The sequence below is a fragment of the Oncorhynchus keta genome, chromosome 4 (genome assembly GCF_023373465.1).
Source record: "Oncorhynchus keta strain PuntledgeMale-10-30-2019 chromosome 4, Oket_V2, whole genome shotgun sequence".
In the NCBI taxonomy this organism is placed as follows: Eukaryota; Metazoa; Chordata; class Actinopteri; order Salmoniformes; family Salmonidae; genus Oncorhynchus; species Oncorhynchus keta.
The window spans coordinates 51,290,459-51,309,478 of NC_068424.1; the positions used below are offsets into that span (position 1 = coordinate 51,290,459).

The 19,020-nt window shown below is 44.5% G+C and overlaps 1 protein-coding gene across 3 annotated transcripts in view; it reads right to left on the minus strand.

Annotated features, from left to right (window-relative positions):
* Nucleotides 1-310: 310 nt before the first annotated feature.
* The window catches only part of LOC118377165 (phospholipid-transporting ATPase 11C-like), a 70,021-nt gene continuing 51,311 nt past the window's right edge, over nt 311-19,020 (minus strand). The window contains exons 11-30 of one of the 3 annotated variants that reach the window (XM_035764017.2): nt 18,838-18,988; nt 18,363-18,560; nt 16,917-17,087; nt 16,312-16,511; nt 16,105-16,176; nt 15,927-16,000; nt 15,721-15,824; nt 15,270-15,451; nt 14,483-14,749; nt 14,068-14,239; nt 13,717-13,819; nt 13,453-13,598; nt 12,146-12,205; nt 9,964-10,091; nt 9,595-9,796; nt 9,407-9,510; nt 9,095-9,251; nt 6,335-6,437; nt 3,653-3,684; nt 311-3,281 (exon numbers count right to left, since the gene is read on the minus strand). In XM_035764017.2, coding sequence (XP_035619910.1) covers nt 6,339-6,437; nt 9,095-9,251; nt 9,407-9,510; nt 9,595-9,796; nt 9,964-10,091; nt 12,146-12,205; nt 13,453-13,598; nt 13,717-13,819; nt 14,068-14,239; nt 14,483-14,749; nt 15,270-15,451; nt 15,721-15,824; nt 15,927-16,000; nt 16,105-16,176; nt 16,312-16,511; nt 16,917-17,087; nt 18,363-18,560; nt 18,838-18,988 — 2,590 coding nt within the window. In that variant the 3' untranslated portion in view covers nt 311-3,281; nt 3,653-3,684; nt 6,335-6,338. The remainder of the gene's footprint in view (nt 3,282-3,652; nt 3,685-6,334; nt 6,438-9,094; nt 9,252-9,406; nt 9,511-9,594; nt 9,797-9,963; nt 10,092-12,145; nt 12,206-13,452; nt 13,599-13,716; nt 13,820-14,067; nt 14,240-14,482; nt 14,750-15,269; nt 15,452-15,720; nt 15,825-15,926; nt 16,001-16,104; nt 16,177-16,311; nt 16,512-16,916; nt 17,088-18,362; nt 18,561-18,837; nt 18,989-19,020) is intronic. The other 2 variants (XM_035764030.2, XM_035764038.2) reach the window with 2 other exon arrangements.

Genomic DNA, 19,020 nt, shown 5'->3' on the forward strand with positions numbered 1-19,020 from the left:
GTACACTTATCCACGGAGGGAGTACAGTACACGCAATTATACAACAACAAAAAAACTCAGAGTAGGTTTCTCACAGAGGATGTGCTGTGGTGGCAGGTTGAGTGGCGGGGTGCAGTTGGCGGTGGTCTGAACTCTACCGTGGGGCTCTAGCCTTCAGCCGCAGCACGGTTGTTCCAGTTAAGCCTCATCTACCTCATTACCACAGAGTATCTGCTTAGTCAGGTCTGTGGGGGGGGCATGGCCAATATTCGTATGCTTGCTGATACACAAGATGACTAACTTACCATAAAATTCATTAATAAAAACAGAACACGTTTTCAAAACAGTGTTTTATTGCAGAAAAACTGTTGAACATACATACTGGTCTTAAAGTGGTACATTCAGATCGGAGGTTCAGAGTGCCAAGGCTGGAGACTGAGGGGCCAGATGTGAAGTGCCCATTTTGTGCCCGTCTGAACCTAAGGCACCCCACCACAGCAGTCACCCGCGGACAGGGTCATTCTCCACATTCACCCAGCCTCTCGTGCTTTTTTTTGGACGTTTTGATTATTCTTACAAAAAAAGTGGCTGGAAAAAGGTTGCATTTAAAATACAATCAATTTTTTACGTATTTTGTCAGGCAAACCATGAGTATCCAATACTTTTTAAAAAGCATTTTAAAATAGCATCTGATATAATGTTAAAGGTTTGTTTTTGTTTTTTAAAACATACAGAAAGTCCTCCACCTACCCGTTGACCTAGGACAGAGCCCAGGTAGGTGAAAGTTCAACAGAATCTTCATGTTAGTTTGAGCACAGTCCATACTCCTCATAGCTTTAGTGTTTCAAAAGGAAACGTTACAAAGAGTTCCCCGTATTACAACCCTCTGGAAACTCTAGACCCTTGAAGTCAAGGTAAATATATCATTTTCTCCTCCACAAGATGGCACAGTATGTGATACAGGCAGGTAACCAACCCACTGTTCCTAAGCTGTCATTGAAAATAAGAATTTGTTCTTAACCGACTTGCCTAGTTAAATAAAGGTCAAAATAAAAAAAGATGAGGTTGATGGAAGTACGGTAAATCACATTTGGCATGGGAGCCATGTCTTGAATTCTGCCACATGCTCAGTATGTTACTGGTCATGTACAGCCCTCATGTAGCTATTACAGTATCTCCAACCACTAAGGAGCTGGAATGGAGCCCATCTGGACTAAGGATACTCAGCTTAGGAACTACAACCATCAGTGATGCTAATCATCATATGAGGAGATATTGCAATAGCTACATGAGGGCTGTACATGACCTATTATGGCATTTTGTAAGAGACTAAAGAGGTGCCAACAGGGCACCTACTCCCAGGCATATCCCTCTGTGGCAGACAGAAGAAGCTCCATTCCTAGCCTGGCTATGACTGAACTGATCTAACCGGTGCTCTGTGATCTGACCTGCGACCAGACCGGTGGAGGGAGAGGATATAGTAGAGGTGTAAGGTAGGATATACCTGCAGGGTGTGTGTGTGTGTGTGTGTGTGAGAGAGAGATACAGATGATATGGGTTAGCACTGGGCACACATCTGGTCTGAAATAACAAAGGCATACTGAAGAAGCACAAAGCTGATCATTCGCTACAACAACAAAAAAGATTCATGTAATAAAAATATACAATTTGCGAGTCAAAATTGCACGGAACAATAAATATTTCACATGTTCCAAAACATCTTCCCATATAGTGTCTAAAAGTGATGAAAATCATGGCATGTAGAAATGGAATGTCTGAAGCACTAACGCTAGAAGTCAGAACCATCTTTCTGTAAGAAACCCATCTCAGACATCGTAAATGGAGATCCAGGAACATCTATGGTAGCAGGTGGGTAGAAAGCCTCAGTGGCATTACCTATGGTGACAAGAAAGAGGAAGTCTGAAGTTGGGATCTTTACCCACCAACATCAGCCCACCTTTGACAAACAACACTAATTGGAAATGGGACATGTGTCACTAATTTTAGGCTTTTAGTGCATGTGTGTGTGTGTGTGTGTGTGTGTGCGCGCTCCACAGAACTCCTGAAGTCCTTTAGAGGACAGGTCATGACAACCACATGCTAAATGTACAAGGTAGATCCAGGTATTCTGGTTAAACGGGTCTCAATGTAACACACACAAGTTACTTTGAGGCCATGATTCCCATCCAGTACAATTGTGCTGCTGGGCACACACACACACAAAACACTCTCAGCAACATAGTTTGCAATCATTTGGATGGCGCTGGGCATGACACTTGCATCTCCCCAGCTCAGACACATTTTTGGCATCAAGCTTTAGATATTCAAACAGGTTAAGCGATATACAGCACATATATTAATGTTCAATACATTTGGGATGTTCTTAAACGATCACCGGCCTTAAGGTGGGAAGATTCAAGTCATGCTACAAACACCGAACCAGGTAGAAATGTTGGCAAGCACAACTCATTACCAGTCATTTCGATTCACCACACTCTTTGGGGAGATGGGAAAATAGAGACTTAACCCAGCAGGGGGTTGTGCTCTAAAACACAGTATTCAAGGACATTTTGAAGATCTCCAGTAACCCGTGTTCAGTGCAGTCTGCACTGAGTGAATATGCTCTCTTTGCGTTGGACTTGGACTGGATTGGAATCATGCAACTTATAAACTATGATTTGGATCTGGAGCAGTGGAATTTTTGTTTCAGAAAGTGAGTGAGATTTGCTTTAAAAAAATAAAATACAAACCTTGCAGAAAAATATAAATAACAAGTGGAATGTGGCATTCGTGAGGCCTACTTAGTTTCATGCAGATGAACCATTCTGGGACAGTGGTGTGGCTGCATGTTAGAGCACAGCCGACCGTAGAAGTACTTCTGACAGGGCAGCCATGTACGCATCCCCCCCGCCCGCAATCGTAGTATTCATAGGAAAGAAAAATAAACTCTGGAAACTCACAGTCCAGTTAAAACGTGGTAAAAATGGCCTGTGCTGCACGGGCCAGTGGTGCATCAATCTGCACTGCTGACATGCAGAGGGAAACAGGAAGAGGAAGGACGGAGGGAGCAGGGGAACAGAGGTACTCAAAACACTGCTGGAGTCATCCCTGGGTCTTTTATAATTTCTATTACGTTGTTTTGAGTCGTTTTCCCATTTTCTTTTTAGATCAGGCAAACGTTCAGGCAGCCAGAGTGCCATGGCCTCCTGAAAGACGCTGGCCGCAGGGTAGTTGATCCTCCTTTGTGCCCTTTACTCCCGCTCCTTCAGGTGCTTGTAGGACAAGGGCGTGACGGCAGCGATCTGGAGAGGACATACAAAACACACACACAGAAGTCAGTCCACCTCTATGAACAGAAACCTGCTCCTGCCAATTGCCAACCACTGGATGGTGGCAAGACCCAGCCACACCATGACACCGACAGCATTAAAAGAAAAGGATAGGATGCCCACCCCGGGTAGAATTGTTGACAACATACCCCCAGACAACATTGATTGGACACACCTCCCCTGAAAACAGAGATCAGCTGGAATCTATCATTAAAATGTTGTTTGCACCGATTGAACGTGATCATCAACCAGGATTCTGGTGAAGTGTGAGGGGAACCCAAGACACCCATGACCATGAGCAATAACCGAGGGGTTAGACATGCGAGATTAGCCCCTTGTTTTACCTGGATGTCTGTAGGAGTCCGTCCTCTGAAGGCTGGGAAGAACAGATAAACAGGTTAAATGAAGATGAGGGATGGGAGCGTAAAAGCCTGGTGTTAACACTTCACTGCCATTCCAATAAATGGAACCCAACCCCTCAGATGACGGTCAGTTCGTTGAGGTAGTAAGCTCAACATTTAATATACCTGGCAAAGCAATGGCATAACACATGCAGTCAGCTAAGCTCGATAGTCGCCACTTAAAATGAAGTACTTGCAAATGAAAAAACACGAGGCGCCAGTGACACACAAGCATGTTATTGCATGTAAAAAAAAAAATATATAAAATACAACCACCACATAAATGACAACGCCATGAGGGGAGAAATAAAAATGGCAGATGACGACGTCTGCAATGTTTAATTACATATATGGAGCCGAAACAAAAAACAGACCTACTCACATTCACCCTTTTAACATGCACACAAACGAATCCCCATCCACGGGAGACTTGATACTTTATTTCAAAAAGGTAACATGAAATCATTAAAAAGAGCACATGCAAGGACACAATGAGCAGTTCGTCTACTTGGAGGCTGAAAGGAGCATTCATCATTGTCCTGGCGACACCTTTAACACTCAGTCAGTTGAATGTTAATCTAAATCTTTTGAGTTAACTTTGTCCATAAGGACGTACAGCATGTACAGCATGTAAAGGTAACTGCAACAATTAAAAGGACACACCAGTGTCTCCATAGGGCACTGGGCCACTACGAGCCATCAGAACAGCTTCAATGTGCCTCGACACAGATCAGGGATGGGCAACTTTCATGGGGCCGGGGACACAAAAACATATCAACTCATGAGGGGTCGCGGTTGCTCGTGAGTCTGTGACCCCAAATCCATACACCCCCACTGTGAGCAACACATTTTAGTGAGAAACGTTAGCAGGTTTTAATCTTATTTCATAGTGAGACTGACGAACAAAATCAACGCCCCCCCCCCAGCAGGTAATTCGACCATGATAACAAGTTTAGGTAGCTGGCCACAAAACCCATTTAGCAATCCCCCCCCAAAAATTGCTGACATGGGCTAACTGACTGACTAATCAGGGACTTACTGCTGATGCACAACCAATTTTGAAATTGCACCTTTTGTATTCTAACTTGTTGAGACCCAGACACAGTTCCATCCCTGGCATAGAGTTCCAGACACTTTCAAATCTATTGGAGGGATGGGACACCATTCCTCCATGAGAAATTCCATAATTTGAGGTTCTGTTGATGTTGGAAAACACTGGTCTCAGACGCCGCACCTGAATCTTCCATAAGTGTTCAATTGGGTAGAGATATGGTGACAGACATGCTGAGCGATTATCTGAAATGGTTCTTTTTTGGTTTTCAAACAAATTGACTAATGTCAGTTAAATATTTTTTTGCCTGTGAGCTTAATGTCAAGATTTTTCAGTTTCTCTAGAGATTAATCCGATCACGCCCAAACTGTGCGACGTAGTAGGGAGTTGTAGTTTCCAACAAGCCAATATTCTAAATAGTTTAGAGCAGAAAATGTGATAATTAACTACAATGACCACAATCCATTGTGCCTACGTGTCCGGTCTGTGTTTATTTTATGCCTGCTACATCAGGTTAGGGGCGGCAGGTAGCCTAGTGGTTAGAGCGTTGGACTAGTAACCAACATGTTGCAAGATCAAATCCACGAGCTGACAAGGTAAAAATATGTGGTTCTGCCCCTGAATAAGGCAGTTAACCTACTGTTCCTAGGCCGTCATTGAAAATAACAATTTGTTCTTAACTGACTTGCCTAGTTAAATAAAAAATAGTGAGGCAGACATGGAGAGAAGAGACAGAAGAATGCTTGATTGAGGGGGACAGAGAGCAGTTGCTTTGCGAGGCATCCCTACCTGAAAATATATGATCCAAGTGTGATAGTTAGTATTCAGCAGTCATAAAAGTTTGCCTTATTTACTTTGAAGACCTACTAAAACAGTGATTTTGTCAGACAGCATAGGCAGTAGCTCTTTAGAGATAAGATGACTTGGATAAAATATTTGTTGTAGTAGTTGTGGCAGTTACCTAAAGTCATGTGAATAAATGGTTGAAACTGTAAATGGCAGTCACCTTTTTAAAAAAAGGTAATTGCTCAGCACACACACAGTGTGTGTGTAAACCCCCTACGCTCCTTTGAGACCCATCTTTACAAGTCACAGATCTTTTCTGGCCATGGTAGCAAAAATAATGGATAACTGAATTTTTATACATGACCCTAAGCATGATGGGTTGTTAATTGCTTAATTAACTCAGGAACCACACCTGTGCGGAAGCGCCTGCTTTCATTATACTTTGTATCCCTCGTTTACTGAAGTGATTCCTTTATTTTGGCAGTTACCTGTATGTACACATATCATAAGCAAAATATGAAGCAGACATTATGACAAACACACTTTTCAGCCAACCAATAAGAGTTCACCACACAGGAAGTATGGGTTATGGTAAGTGATAGAGGGCTGAAACGAGTTCTTAAAAAGGATCCTCCTTCTTGAAGGCACAGAAAGCAGGATTTGGAGTAGAATATTCGATTGTGGTTACTGTTAAGGGGTAATGGGCCCCGGCAGATATAGGCTGCTAAAGGGTTTGTTTTGGGGATTATCTGATTGGTTTATCTAGGCCGCAGAGTTGGGGCTGGTACCTGTTCATATGATAGTATTGGACTCGTCTGAAAAGGTTCGCATTAGCAGGGGCCTGGCTGAAGACTGGGTCTCCCCCTCGCCCGACTGAACCAACGGCTTCTTCTGGAAGGGTCAGGCAAGAGACACTAATGACACCTCGGTGCTGACAGAGACTTGCAAGTGGACAATGCAATGTAGTTTAACACACACATACTCTCCCTGGCGAATACACTCTCCTCAACCCAAGGTTTGTCAGGAGGGACAAGTCAATGTTTAGGAAGATCTCGTTGTTTAAGTGTTGTTAATCTTGATTCTAAAGGCCAAACTAAGTTATTATTGGTACAGCCTTCCAAATATTTCTGACTTCAGACACGCATTTAGAACAACACACACATCTCTGTAGTGGATGTGGTTGTGGCGGTCCAGGGTATGGGGTTGTCTGGGGCACACTGGCATGCAGGTTAACCTCATGTGTTGGCGTGCCACATTCACCTGGACAGGCATGCAGAGACAGCAGGCACAGGGGCAACACAGGCAGCTAAGACACAATGACCGATGCACCCGGACATACCGAAGTAGACATAGCACCAACATGCCATGGTTTCAGCACCAAACCAAACACAACACTGGGTAAGTGACAGAGAAGGCAGGGCATTGGGCAATGTCGTTAGAACCTTAAAAAAAGCAGCATCCCTTCAACATCACTATGTTCTAAAGTGAGAACCTCTAGAATGGGCAACAGTGTGAGGATCAGGCCTAACCTGTCAAGGGAGGGTGGATGCTATAGGACACCACCTGAGTCGTGTTAAAGGCAGGAAGAAGGATGGGGGAGAAATCTGGCAAGCAGGAGAGGAGAAAGAGAGAGAGAAAGAGAGAGAGAGAAAGAGAGAGAGAGAGAGAGAAAGAGAAAGAGAGAAAGAGAGAAAGAAAGAGAGAGAGAGAGAAAGAAAGAGAGAAAGAGAGAGAGAGAGAGAAAGAGAGAGAGAGAAAGAGAGAGAGAGAGAGAAAGAGAGAAAGAGAGAGAGAAAGAGAGAGAGACAAAGAGAGAGAGAAAGAGAAAGAAAAAGGGAGAGAGAAAAAGAGAGAGAAAGAGAAAGAGAGAAAGAGAGAGAGAAAGAGAGAGAAAGAGAGAGTGAAAGAGAGAGTGAAAGAGAGAAAGAAAGAGAAAGAAAAAGAGAAAGAAAAAGGGAGAAAGAGAGAGAGAAGAGAAAGAGAAAGAAAAAAGGGAGAAAGAGAGAGAGAAAGAGAGAGAGAAAGAAAGAGAGAGAGAGAAAGAGAGAGAGAGAAAGAGAGAGAGAGAGAGAGAAAGAGAGAGAGAGAGAGAAAGAGAGAGAGAAAGAGAGAGAGAAAGAGAGAGAGAGAGAAAGAGAGAGAGAGAGAAAGAGAGAGAGAAAGAGAAAGAGAGAGAGAAAGAGAGAGAAAGAGAGAGAGAAAGAGAGAGAAAGAGAGAGAGAAAGAGAGAGAGAAAGAGAGAGAAAGAGAAAGAGAGAGAAAGAGAGAGAGAGAGAGCGAGAGAGAGCGAGAGAGAGCGAGAGAGAGCGAGAGAGAGAGAGACCTCAGTCACTCCAGGAGAAGCTGTGAGTGCTGGCGGTCTGTGACAGCATGAAGACAGTGGACGTTCCCGACGAAGGAAGTCGTTGCTTGATCTGCGGCAAAGCAGGCAGGATAGAAAGAGACAAACAGAAGAGGCGATAAAAGGGAGTGAGACAGAGGGAGAAAAAGAGTAGAACAAAAGTATTAAAACAGCGCATTGAAGATAAGTGGGGCAAGAGGTTTGGCCTTTGCTGCCGAGGCCCTGGAAGGTTCAACAATGTTCCTCATTGGTATCAGGTTAGACTCTTGCCGTTAGAAGTGTATTGGTATTGTGGGCTAAATGTAACTTTTCTTGGTCTGAATTAAATGTTAACTTATTTTACTTGTTAGCAGAAACAACCTACAAATAAGTGTATGTATTCTGATTAACTGGGCCTGGCTCTCAAGTGGGTGGGCCTGGCTCTCAAGTGGGTGGGCCTGGCTCTCAAGTGGGTGGGCCTGGCTCTCAAGTGGGTGGGCCTAAATCCTTCCATGCACACCCATGGCTGCACACCTGGCCAGTTATGGGATATCTATAGATTAGGGCATAATTAATTCATTTACATTTATTTCCTTATATGAACTGTAACTCAGCAAAAATCTTGAAATTGTCGCATGTAAAGTTTATTTTTGCTCAGTGTCGTTCATTGGTAAATGTAAATGTCAAACATTTACATATAAAATCGGCCATACAAAAAAGGATTTGTATGAGGATATGTCGGTTGAAAAATCTATTGAGTGATAATATCACATAACTTGTGAAATGAATAACCAAATTATGAGTCATCACACCATTACTAATACTTTGAAGGAAAACTAATTTGCCTCTTGGTGAGTTGAGGGACACACTATACCAGGGGAGAAGGGGGAGAAATTAGATTCCTCTGATCTCCATCCATGACCACAACACAAATCAGACCGCTATGGAGGAGCTCTTTAATGTACGTTTAGAGCGATGGGCTCCGGTCAAGCATCTCCGAATCTTCAAGACGACACAAATGGCTACTTGCAAGGACAAAATGTCAATTATGAGACTGTTCTAATGCATAAACAGAAATATCTCAGCATCTGACACAAAGGACAAGTCATAGCCTGTAGAAATGAAGGATATGAACAGGAAAACTACTATGAAGTGTTTTGAAGAGTTGTTTTTCCCTTGAACATCAAAACGATACACAGATCGAGAACTAGATGTGCGTGTACCGTACCTGTCGAGAGTGGGGCCAGCGCGGCTTGCGGAGGACCAGCAGCAGGATCTCAGGCAGCAGGCTGAGCAGGATGAGGAGGATGATGACCAGCCAGGCCGACACAGAGCGCAGCATGTTAGCAAACACAAAGTAGAGACGCTGCTGCCGAAGGAAGGGCCTGACGGGAGGGAGAGCGTTAACAACATTCACACAGGTCAGTCCAAATTGAGCGGTCACCATCCACGGTTCAGGAGCACTACACGGCGAGCAGGCTTTTGCTCCAGCCCACCACTAACACTGATTGACGTATGTGTCAGATTGTCCCGTCCTCACCATATGATCCCACCCCAGAAGAAGCTGAAGAACATGTAGAAGGCCAGCGAGCCCCAGATGACAAAGTGATTGATCCACGTCCAATGGCGCGTGTCCATAGCCAGCTAGAACCACAAACAGAAGAAAAGGTGGTATCACTGGTCTGAAAATGTATTTCAATAACACTATTAAGTTCAAGTGTGCTTTACCTTTAGCGTGACGGTGAAGACGAGGACAGTAAAAACAATTGTTCCGTACGACCAATTCCCAAACACCTGGCCATTGTCCTGCAGGGCGGGGTTACTAAAGAGAAAGCGGACCCCAAAGAAGAACAGGAGGCCCTGGTAGACCCCAAGTAGGGTCCAGTACAGGAAGGGGCTCCAACGCAACATGGCGTTCTTTGCTACGTCCCTAAGGAGAGAAAAGGAGAGCGAGAGAAAAGAGGGTAGGAAGGGAGGACCACAAAGAACAAAGGCGGAGGGTTGAAACCACTTGCTTGTGTCGTCATTATCACACTAGCAGCATAGTTAGTGCATTTTCTATGTAGGTGCAGAATGAAGTGTAGTTCCCGGACCTACCTGTAGAGGGTAGCATTGCTCATCAGGACCTCCATACAGATGTGCTGCTCCAAGAGGCTGTAGGCCAGGATAGGCATGGAGGTGAAACAGATGTTGTACATCGTCAGATAGGCTGCGTCGTAGAGGGGCTGGGGAGGACGGGGGAAGGACGGGGACGGGAGGGATTGGGAACCCAGGGGTTAATTACACGGAGAGGAGAGCACTCACTCTCGCATACACGCGTTGACAAACACGCAACCACCACTTAACACAGGAAGAGGGCTCTACAGCGTCAAGCCTGTTGCTGTGTGGCTACATGGCAAAGCCATCCTTTGATATATGTACACAGATGGTTCTGAGAGAGCAGGTCTAAGCTGGGGGGCATCTTTTAAACAGCGATACTTAGACCGAGTTTACATATCAGAAGTTAGCTGTGTATACTAAGAGGTGTTTAGCTCTCGCAGGAGAGGGTGCACATGTGCCAAAGGAATGAATACATTGCATAAAATGGCAAAGACTTACTCGATGTAACCAAGGGATGTACTATGTAATGTACTAGTCATATTGTATACATAACGTGCATGTAATATGAACGCCATACACACACACACACACACACACACACACACCTCATTCAAGGGTTTCATGTAGTAACCAAAAATGTGTTAAAATTAAACAAATTTAAATATATTTTAGATTCTTCAAAGTAGCCAGCCTTTTGCCTTCTCTCAACCAGCTGGAATGCTTTTCCAACAGTCTTAAAAAGTGTTCCTACATAATTGTTGGCTGCTTTTCCTTCACTCTGCGGTCCAACTCATCCCAAACCATCTCAATTGGATTTAAATCGGGTGATTGTGGAGCCCAGGTCATCTGATGCAGCACTCCATCCCTCTTCTTCTTGGTCAAATAGCACTTACACAGCCAGGAGGTGTGTTGGAGCATTGTCATTTTGAAAAACAAATTATAGTCCTGCAACCCAGATGGGAATGGAGTATAGCTGCATAATGCTGTGGTAGCCATGCTGGTTAAGTGTGCTTTGAATTCTAAATAAATCACAGAGAGTGTCACCAGCAAAGCACCTTCACAACTCCTCCTCCATGCTTCACGGCAGAAACCACACATACAGAGATCATCCGTTCACCTACTCTGCATCTCACAAAGACACGGCGGTTAGAATCCAAAATGTCAAATTTGGACTCTTCAGACCAAAGGACCGATTTCCACCGGTCTAATGTCCATTGCTCGTGTTTCTTGGCCCAAGCAAGTCTCTTCTTATTATTGGTGTCCTTCAGTAGTGGCTTCTTTGCAGCAATTCGACCATGAAGGCCTGATTCACGCAGTCTCCTCTAAACAGTTGATGTTGAGCTGTGTCTTGCATTTATTTGGGCTGCAATTTTTGAGGCTGGTAACTAATGAACTTATCCTCTGCAGCAGAGGTAACTCTGGGTCTTCCTTTCCTGTGGTGGTCCTCATGAGGGCTGTTTCATCATAGCACTTGATGGTTTTTGTGACTGCACTCGAAGAAACTTTCAAAGTTCTTGAAATGTTCCATATTGACTGACCTTCATGTCTTAAAGTAATGATGGACTATCGTTTCTCTTTGGTTATTTGAGCTGTTCTTGCCATAATATGGACTTGGTCTTTTACCAAATAGGGCTATCTTCTGTATACCACCCATACCTTGTCACAACACAACTGATTGGCTCAAACACATTAAGGAAAGAAATTCCACAACCTAACAAGGCACACCTGTTAATTGAAATGCAATCCATGTGACTACCTCATGAAGCTGGTTGAGAGAATGCCAAGATTGTTCAAAGCTGTCATCAAGTCAAAGGGTGGCTACATTGAAGAATACCATGTTTAAAAAACTTTGGTTACTACAGGATTCCATATGTGATATCTCATAGTTTTGATGTCTTCACTATTATTCTACAATGTAAAAATAAAGAAAAGCCCTGGAGTAGGTTTGTCCAAGCTTTTGACTGGTACTGTACACACACACACACACACTCATAAATATATAAGACTGCAGCCATTCCAGGAGAGAGGGAATGTCAGGTCAACCAGAGGGAAAGAATATGGTTGTAGACTGGAGAAGGTTCTGGGATTCAATGGGATCCTCTGCTATTTCATGTTTAGAGCATCTTTGAAATCTCAGAGAGGGGAGAGGGGCCTCAGCAGGACGCGTTGCAGTACTCACTTGCTGGGAAGATCCACAGAAAAACTGGTACAAGAACTGAGGTAAGATGAAGCAGAGGTTCTGTAAGCAAGTGAGAGGGGGAAAGGAGCCTGAGGTTAGACGCATCAAAAAGTAGCGGACGAGAAATTTGGTGTCTGGGTCTCATCTAATTCACATGGGCTTGAGCAGTGTCCTTTAACAACATCAGAAAGATGTACTCTGTACATCTCTGGCTCTGTTGACATAACATTTTACAGTTGATAGACAACTTTAGCACAGTTACAAACTTACTCTTTTTTTTTTTTTTTTTTTGCAATAGCCTATATAAAGATCTAAACGTGTCTGTTGCTGGGCTCATTTTGTTGTCTTGCTATCAAATTACACCGGCTGTGTGATCTTTCTCGGTCGACTCATATTGACATCTCTGCACATTAGCGGTGGGGTAGGATAAATAAATACAACAGAATAGACCTAATTAAAAAGAACCGTGGTGAAGGAAATGGAAGAAGCTGGGCAGAACATGTAGAACATGCCCAGAGTTCGTGGCGGAGTAGTACCATGGTGAAAATCGAAGCAAGAAAGAAGACTGACGCACCAACATTTTTAAAAATCCGCTCCAGTCAAATTACGCACACTCCACTCTGCTCCCTATTCAGTTGAATTCAACATAACATTTTAGAGTCTCCCCATCGTGGTGGTGTAGAAAAATATTAGCATGTTTACGCCAATGTCCTGCAATTCTACACAGTTCTCCATGGAGCCGAGATAAAATGTTGCCGTTTTAAAGCTACTATCCTGCAATTCGCCATGGCTAATTCTGTGTTATTTTGCTCAAAGATAATAACAAAATTAGTATTGCTAAATTCATTGTTTATGGAATTTTCAATTCACCCCAACTGTCAAGCTTTTATTTTGGTGATTTTTAGTTCTCAAAGATTATATTATTCAAAAAATATATAGTTCCATTATGTTTTCTACATACTTTCTATCTGTTTTAGTTGTTTCGCTTTGACACAAATCGTTTTTCCATCCAGAGAATGAACACTTTTTATTTTACACTCTTTGGATTTAGGCTTACCGAAAAGAAAAGAAAAAAAAAAACTTAGGTGGCCCGCCCAAGGATTTAAATGGCAGAAAAAACCCTGCATATTACTCCCACAAAATCCTCATATCGAATGCTTTTTATTTTGGCAGCAACACAGAATTAGGTTTTATAGCTCCAAACAATGACCGAACCTTGACCTCATCTGATGTGCCCAATACTCATGATCCTCAGTTAACATAAGCACAGTAAGTTACAGTGCCTACATTTCGGTGCTGGCCCCTACCTTGTAGAAGAAGTATTGCACCAAGTGGGCGATCCGAACGTAGTAGAGGTGCCCGTGTCCCAGTAACAGTTTCTTCAGGTGCTTGAGTTTAGGGATGGCATAGTCACTGTTCCTCACTGCCTGGCGACCCTCTTTACCTTTTATACCTGAGACACGGAAGACCAGGGAAATTACACTTACATCTCGCCCAATTTCAATTTCAAACAAATTCAATATTAAAACAAATTCATCATTTGAATCTATAGCGATATGACAGCGTCTTACCGATGCCAATGTGTGCCTCCAGAATCATACTGACATCGTTGGCTCCATCTCCGATGGAGAGGGTGATGGGGCTGCCTTTGGAGTTCTTCACCATGTTCACGATCTATATAGGAACGAGAGTGTGGAAAGAGAGTGAGGGGGAAAAAAAGTTCATTAAATCCCACTTGGTTCTGCATTCGAAACAAGATGCCTAGATGCAAAACGTATTCAGACATTTGTAATATCATTACCAGGTGTAATGTGGGTAAATACAGATTTTTTGTTGTTGTGAGGCCTGAACCTGGTTTACCTTTAACTACTGTAGCCATCTACAGTTAAATCTACCAGCAAGCGCCCATGACGTCGCCTCACCTGGGCCTTCTGTAGGGGAGCCATACGGCAGCACAGAACAGTGGTACAGTTCTGACAGATCTGGAGGAAGAGACTCTTGTAGTGGCTGGAGTCAGGAGAGGAGTTGAACACTAAGGACAGAGTGGCTCCGTCTATGATGAAGCCGTAGTCCTGCTTAGCTGAAATGCAGCTCCTGGGAGAAAAAGAGAATGCAGAGCTTTCTTGTGACAAATCGAAACGAGAGCAAAACTATTTAATAGTTCCAAGACATAAAATTATAAAATTGAGAGCAAATTATGACAAATTATCATAAATTTACTACCAATGATTATCAATTTACTACTACTAATTTTATTGAACAATAGTAGTAACATTGTACTGTAAGTAACTCCAATGACCCTCCTTCAAAACCTCCAACCCGAGACTTAGCACTGACCTGGTGACCCTAGTCTTAACCGGTGGAGGTTCCTGCACTGCCCTTTTGTGGTAGTCTAACAGCACCTCATGCAGGCGCTCTTCTCTCCTCCTTCCGCCGTCCTCCAGGGTTCGCACCGTCAGTTCCAGCAGCTCTGTGCCCCTCTGGAATAGCCGACAGGCATAGCACGTGGACTTGGCCGTCTCCATCTTGTCCCCCGTAAGAACCCACACCTTCATGCCAGCCCGCTGCAGGGCCTCCATGGTCTCCGCTGCCTCCTCCTGCAACCTGGCGAAAAGATAAGAAAAGGTGTGCGTCAGAGAGAATGATCGATGGGGTCGAGAGGGATGACTAATAAGTGAGACAGAAAGATGAGGCAGAGTGAGAGCCGGTGTGTGAGGCAGAGTGAGAGCCGGTGTGTGAGGCAGAGTGAGAGCCGGTGTGTGAGGCAGAGTGAGAGCCGGTGTGTGAGGCAGAGTGAGAGCCGGTGTGTGAGGCAGAGTGAGAGCCGGTGTGTGAGGCAGAGTGAGAGCCGGTGTGTGAGGCAGAGTGAGAGCCGGTGTGTGAGGCAGTCAGTGGATGCGTGTGTCAGACAAAATGACAGAATACATATTGAACAGAAAACAAATGCACATAACTCCCACCGCACCCACACTTTTAACTCTGCACATTAATGATCTGTTCGCCTCGAAAGAATGGCTGTGTCCAAAACAGCTCCTATTCAGTGCACTTCTTGTGACCAGGACCCATAGGGTGCCACCTGGGACACAGCCTGAGAGTTAACCCTGAGCTGACTGTGTCCACCCACCTGTCCTCCACGGCGGTAGCTCCGATCAGGCTCATCCCAGTCTCCACCTGGTTGTAGACAGCCATGAGTTTCTCCTCTCGGTCATCCAGGGCCAGCCTGGCTTCCCTCAACCCTGCGTCTGCCTGGGCGTACTCTTCAGAACTCAGCAGCTTGTAGGCCACACACAGCGTTCGGTAGCCTTCCTGAGATATGGCACAAACGCACACGTCGTAACTTACCAGTCAACACGAGCAAACACTCTCGCTGTGAGTTTCAGAAATGTGCGAAATCTAGACTTTCAATGTACCCGTTGCATCTGGAAAATAAACTAGGACGGTAAAACATTCATTTTAAAGCAATGTACACACAAACAAAAATGGTAGCCTTCCTGGGAGACCTTAGACAAATGCACAGACGTACAAAGTCATTGTATAAACATGAAGTTAGTGAAGCGGATGGGGCAGAGACCCACCGTAGCGTTGCGCTCCACGTGCATGCGTATCCTGTCCACCTCCTCCTGCCTGACACGGGGGAAGATGGAGGAGTCGGCCCCCTTACAGAACAGCATGATGTCCCCTGAGCAACCAACACAGCCAGAACACGTCAGGACTGGGGTTACAAACAAAACTAGAAGCTAATAGACGAAAAGCTGTCGGTTCATTTCAAGCTCTGTCTCACCGCATTTGGATCGGACTATTACGCTCATACGCCTTCTCACGGGGTCAAAGTTCAACACATGAAGCAGCTCGTACCTGCAAGGGGAAATCAGATGGCCATGTCAATCAAAAGGAGAATGTTTAATGTTAATAACGGATTTGATTTATCATTCATCAAAACTCATCACTTGTTGACTTACGTTTCAACATCTTTGTCTCTGTTCATCACTCTCATGTTCTTGCTCTCCATACCTAGGAATGTGAAACCATACCTATAGATGGCGACAAAGACAAGAAAGTGAGCCGCACTGATTACACAACACACTAATCAAACCAAATCCACATAGAAGTTAATTTGTGTGATGGATTGATTGATGAATAACAGTTGCACAGGCCCTGTTCCTTACTTCATGGCTCCCTTGACCAGTGCCACCTCGTCAGGTGAGGAGGCGATGAAGCCCCTGAGCTCTGCAGGGTGGACCATCTCTCCGTCCAGCCCCAGGACACCGTCCACCTGGTCCCCAACCCCGTCCTCCTGACCCGTAGACTCCTTGACCTGCACCGTGTGGCACAGACACAGAGCCCGCAGGAACAGCTCCTCCTCCTCCTGAAAACACACGTAGACGCATGTTACTTATTGAACTGTGTGCCATTTACCAGAGGTGCATTCATTAAGAACCAAATGCAAAACTGGAGGAACATCTCCAATAAGAAACTATTGTTTTTGTTGCAAAACATTTTTCTACAGTGTGCAATGAATGTTAGAATGAATACACCATTTGGTATGTACATTTATATGGCACAGTAACAATTTACATTATTACACTACCTAACAACCTCTGTCTATGGGATGCAGAGTACAAACTAATGGCCATTAATCACACTAGATCTGTACAGGTTATGATAGGTCACATGTGATGCTTGTTCTTCTGTCAGGTGACCTCTGATTTGTTGGCATGCCTGACTGGCACAGTGATGAGGGGGGAGGGCAGATAACTAGTCATTTACCCACCCTGCCAGCCTTCTGCTGCAGCATGCTCACGGGTCCATCTGTGACACAGAAGCCGTCCAGCTCGGTGCTCGAGTCACGGTTCTTATACTGGAAGCCGTCGATGCAGCACTCGATGAACTCCATGCTGTTCTGGGTCAGAGTGCCCGTCTTGTCCGTGAACACATACTCCACCTAGAGGACACAATGGGAAACTGCAGGGTCAGACAAATACCCTTTTCACACAATCAAATGTATTTATAAAGCCCTCTCCGCATCAGCAGATGTCACAAAGTGCTTACTCAGAAACCCAGCCCAAAATCCCAAACAGCAAGCAATGCAGGTTAGGAAATACTCTAGAAAGTCAGGAACCTAGGAAGAAACCAGGCTCTGAGGGATGGCCAGTCATCTTCTGGCTGTGCCGGGTAGAGATAAGAGTACGTGGCCATTAAGGCCAGATGGCTCTTCTAGATATTCATAGATGACCAGCAGGGTCAAATAATATTCACAGTGGTTGTAGAGGGTGCAACAGGTCAGCGTCTCAGGAGTAAATGTCAGCTGACCTTTCATAGAGCCAGACTACAGAGCCAAACCAAGGCATCTACCATAGTTCCTGGAACCATGCTGGAGAGGACAATGTGAATAGAAAATATCTGCGCCAGCACAGTACATTTCAGGTTCACACCTACAGTGAGAATCAGGGGTGTACTCATTAGTCCAAACAGTTACAAAACAGAAAGTTTTGGGTTTCTATTGGGGAAAAAATCATTTTGCAACAGAATTGGCGTAATGGACAGGCATGTGAGACTCTTCCAGGGTCGTAAAAAAGAAATAAAAAAACACTTGGCGCAATTAACTGTGAACAAAAAGAATGGGCAATTAATCCCTGAGAGTTACACCGCATAAATCTAGTTTACCAAGCGTCATCTTTATTTGAAGTAATCATCGGGCAAACCAACCATGACTGATCTGCAACGCCCCTGTTTGAGACAGAGGTTGGAGTTGGGAAGGCACAGACAATCAAGGCATATTACGACCAGTTAGACCATTTCATATTCTGACATTTGAGGAATGTTGTTCATGTGGGTTTAGGGTCATCACTCCACCAAAGACTGGGGCCGAGAGCAGAGAGGCCCTAGACCTCGAATAAACCTACAGTCTCGTTTGAATACTGAAATGTATCTCCCCTTACCCTCTTCCCTTTGAGGTAATCACTGATCTAACATGACTGGGTAACAGAGTTCCATTGCAGTATATAGCTAGCTTTTCACAAATCCAGTCATTTAAGATAAGTGAATACTTCAAGAAAAGGAGAAAGGAATGATGCATCAAAGTATTCAAAACAGGGTGGATATCTGGCCAATTAGCTACAGCAATTTGGTGGGAATCTGCAATGAAAAGTAGCTCCTTTGGGAGAGTGCTTTTGGGTCTTATCAACGCTAAATTGGTTCCATATCTTTAAAGCCTGACCTGTCCTAGCTCCTCGTTGAGGTCAGAGGTGTTGACCAGAGCCCCTTCCTGGATCTCGGGGTCAAAGAAGTCCTTGTCCCAGGAGATGAAGAAGGAGCCCAGAAACTTCTGCATCTCCACCGTCACGTACATGGACACGGGGATGATGAAGTTGAACAGCACCATGAACGACAGGAAGTCAGTAAACATATTCAGGTACTGGGGGAGAGAGGGAACAAAAGTGAAACGTGGTTAAAATACACAGATAAAACAGGAAGTCAGTAAACATATTTAGGTACTGGGGGAGAGAGGGGTGAACACAGGGAACAGTGTTAAAACATACTTCCACAAACTGAAGTGCCCTTGGAGAAAAAACACACTCGTATAATGCAGTGCAAGAAGCCATCGGTGTAATGTGACTCTGGGTCAATGAAATGTGCCTAAAAGGCTCACCATAAGGCATTAAGTTGCATTTGATACGGAGTGAAGGCCTCACCAGGTTGGCATCTTTCTCCTTCTGCGTCTTCTGGTTGTACCAGGGCTCTTCCTGGCCTGGTTGGCTCTGCCACACGTACTTGAGCGTGGTGCACACCAGGGCCTTGCTCACCAGGATACCCAGGTACACCAGCAGGAAGGCATTGATAGATCTGAAACATGAGTATTAACAACCCAACTCCCA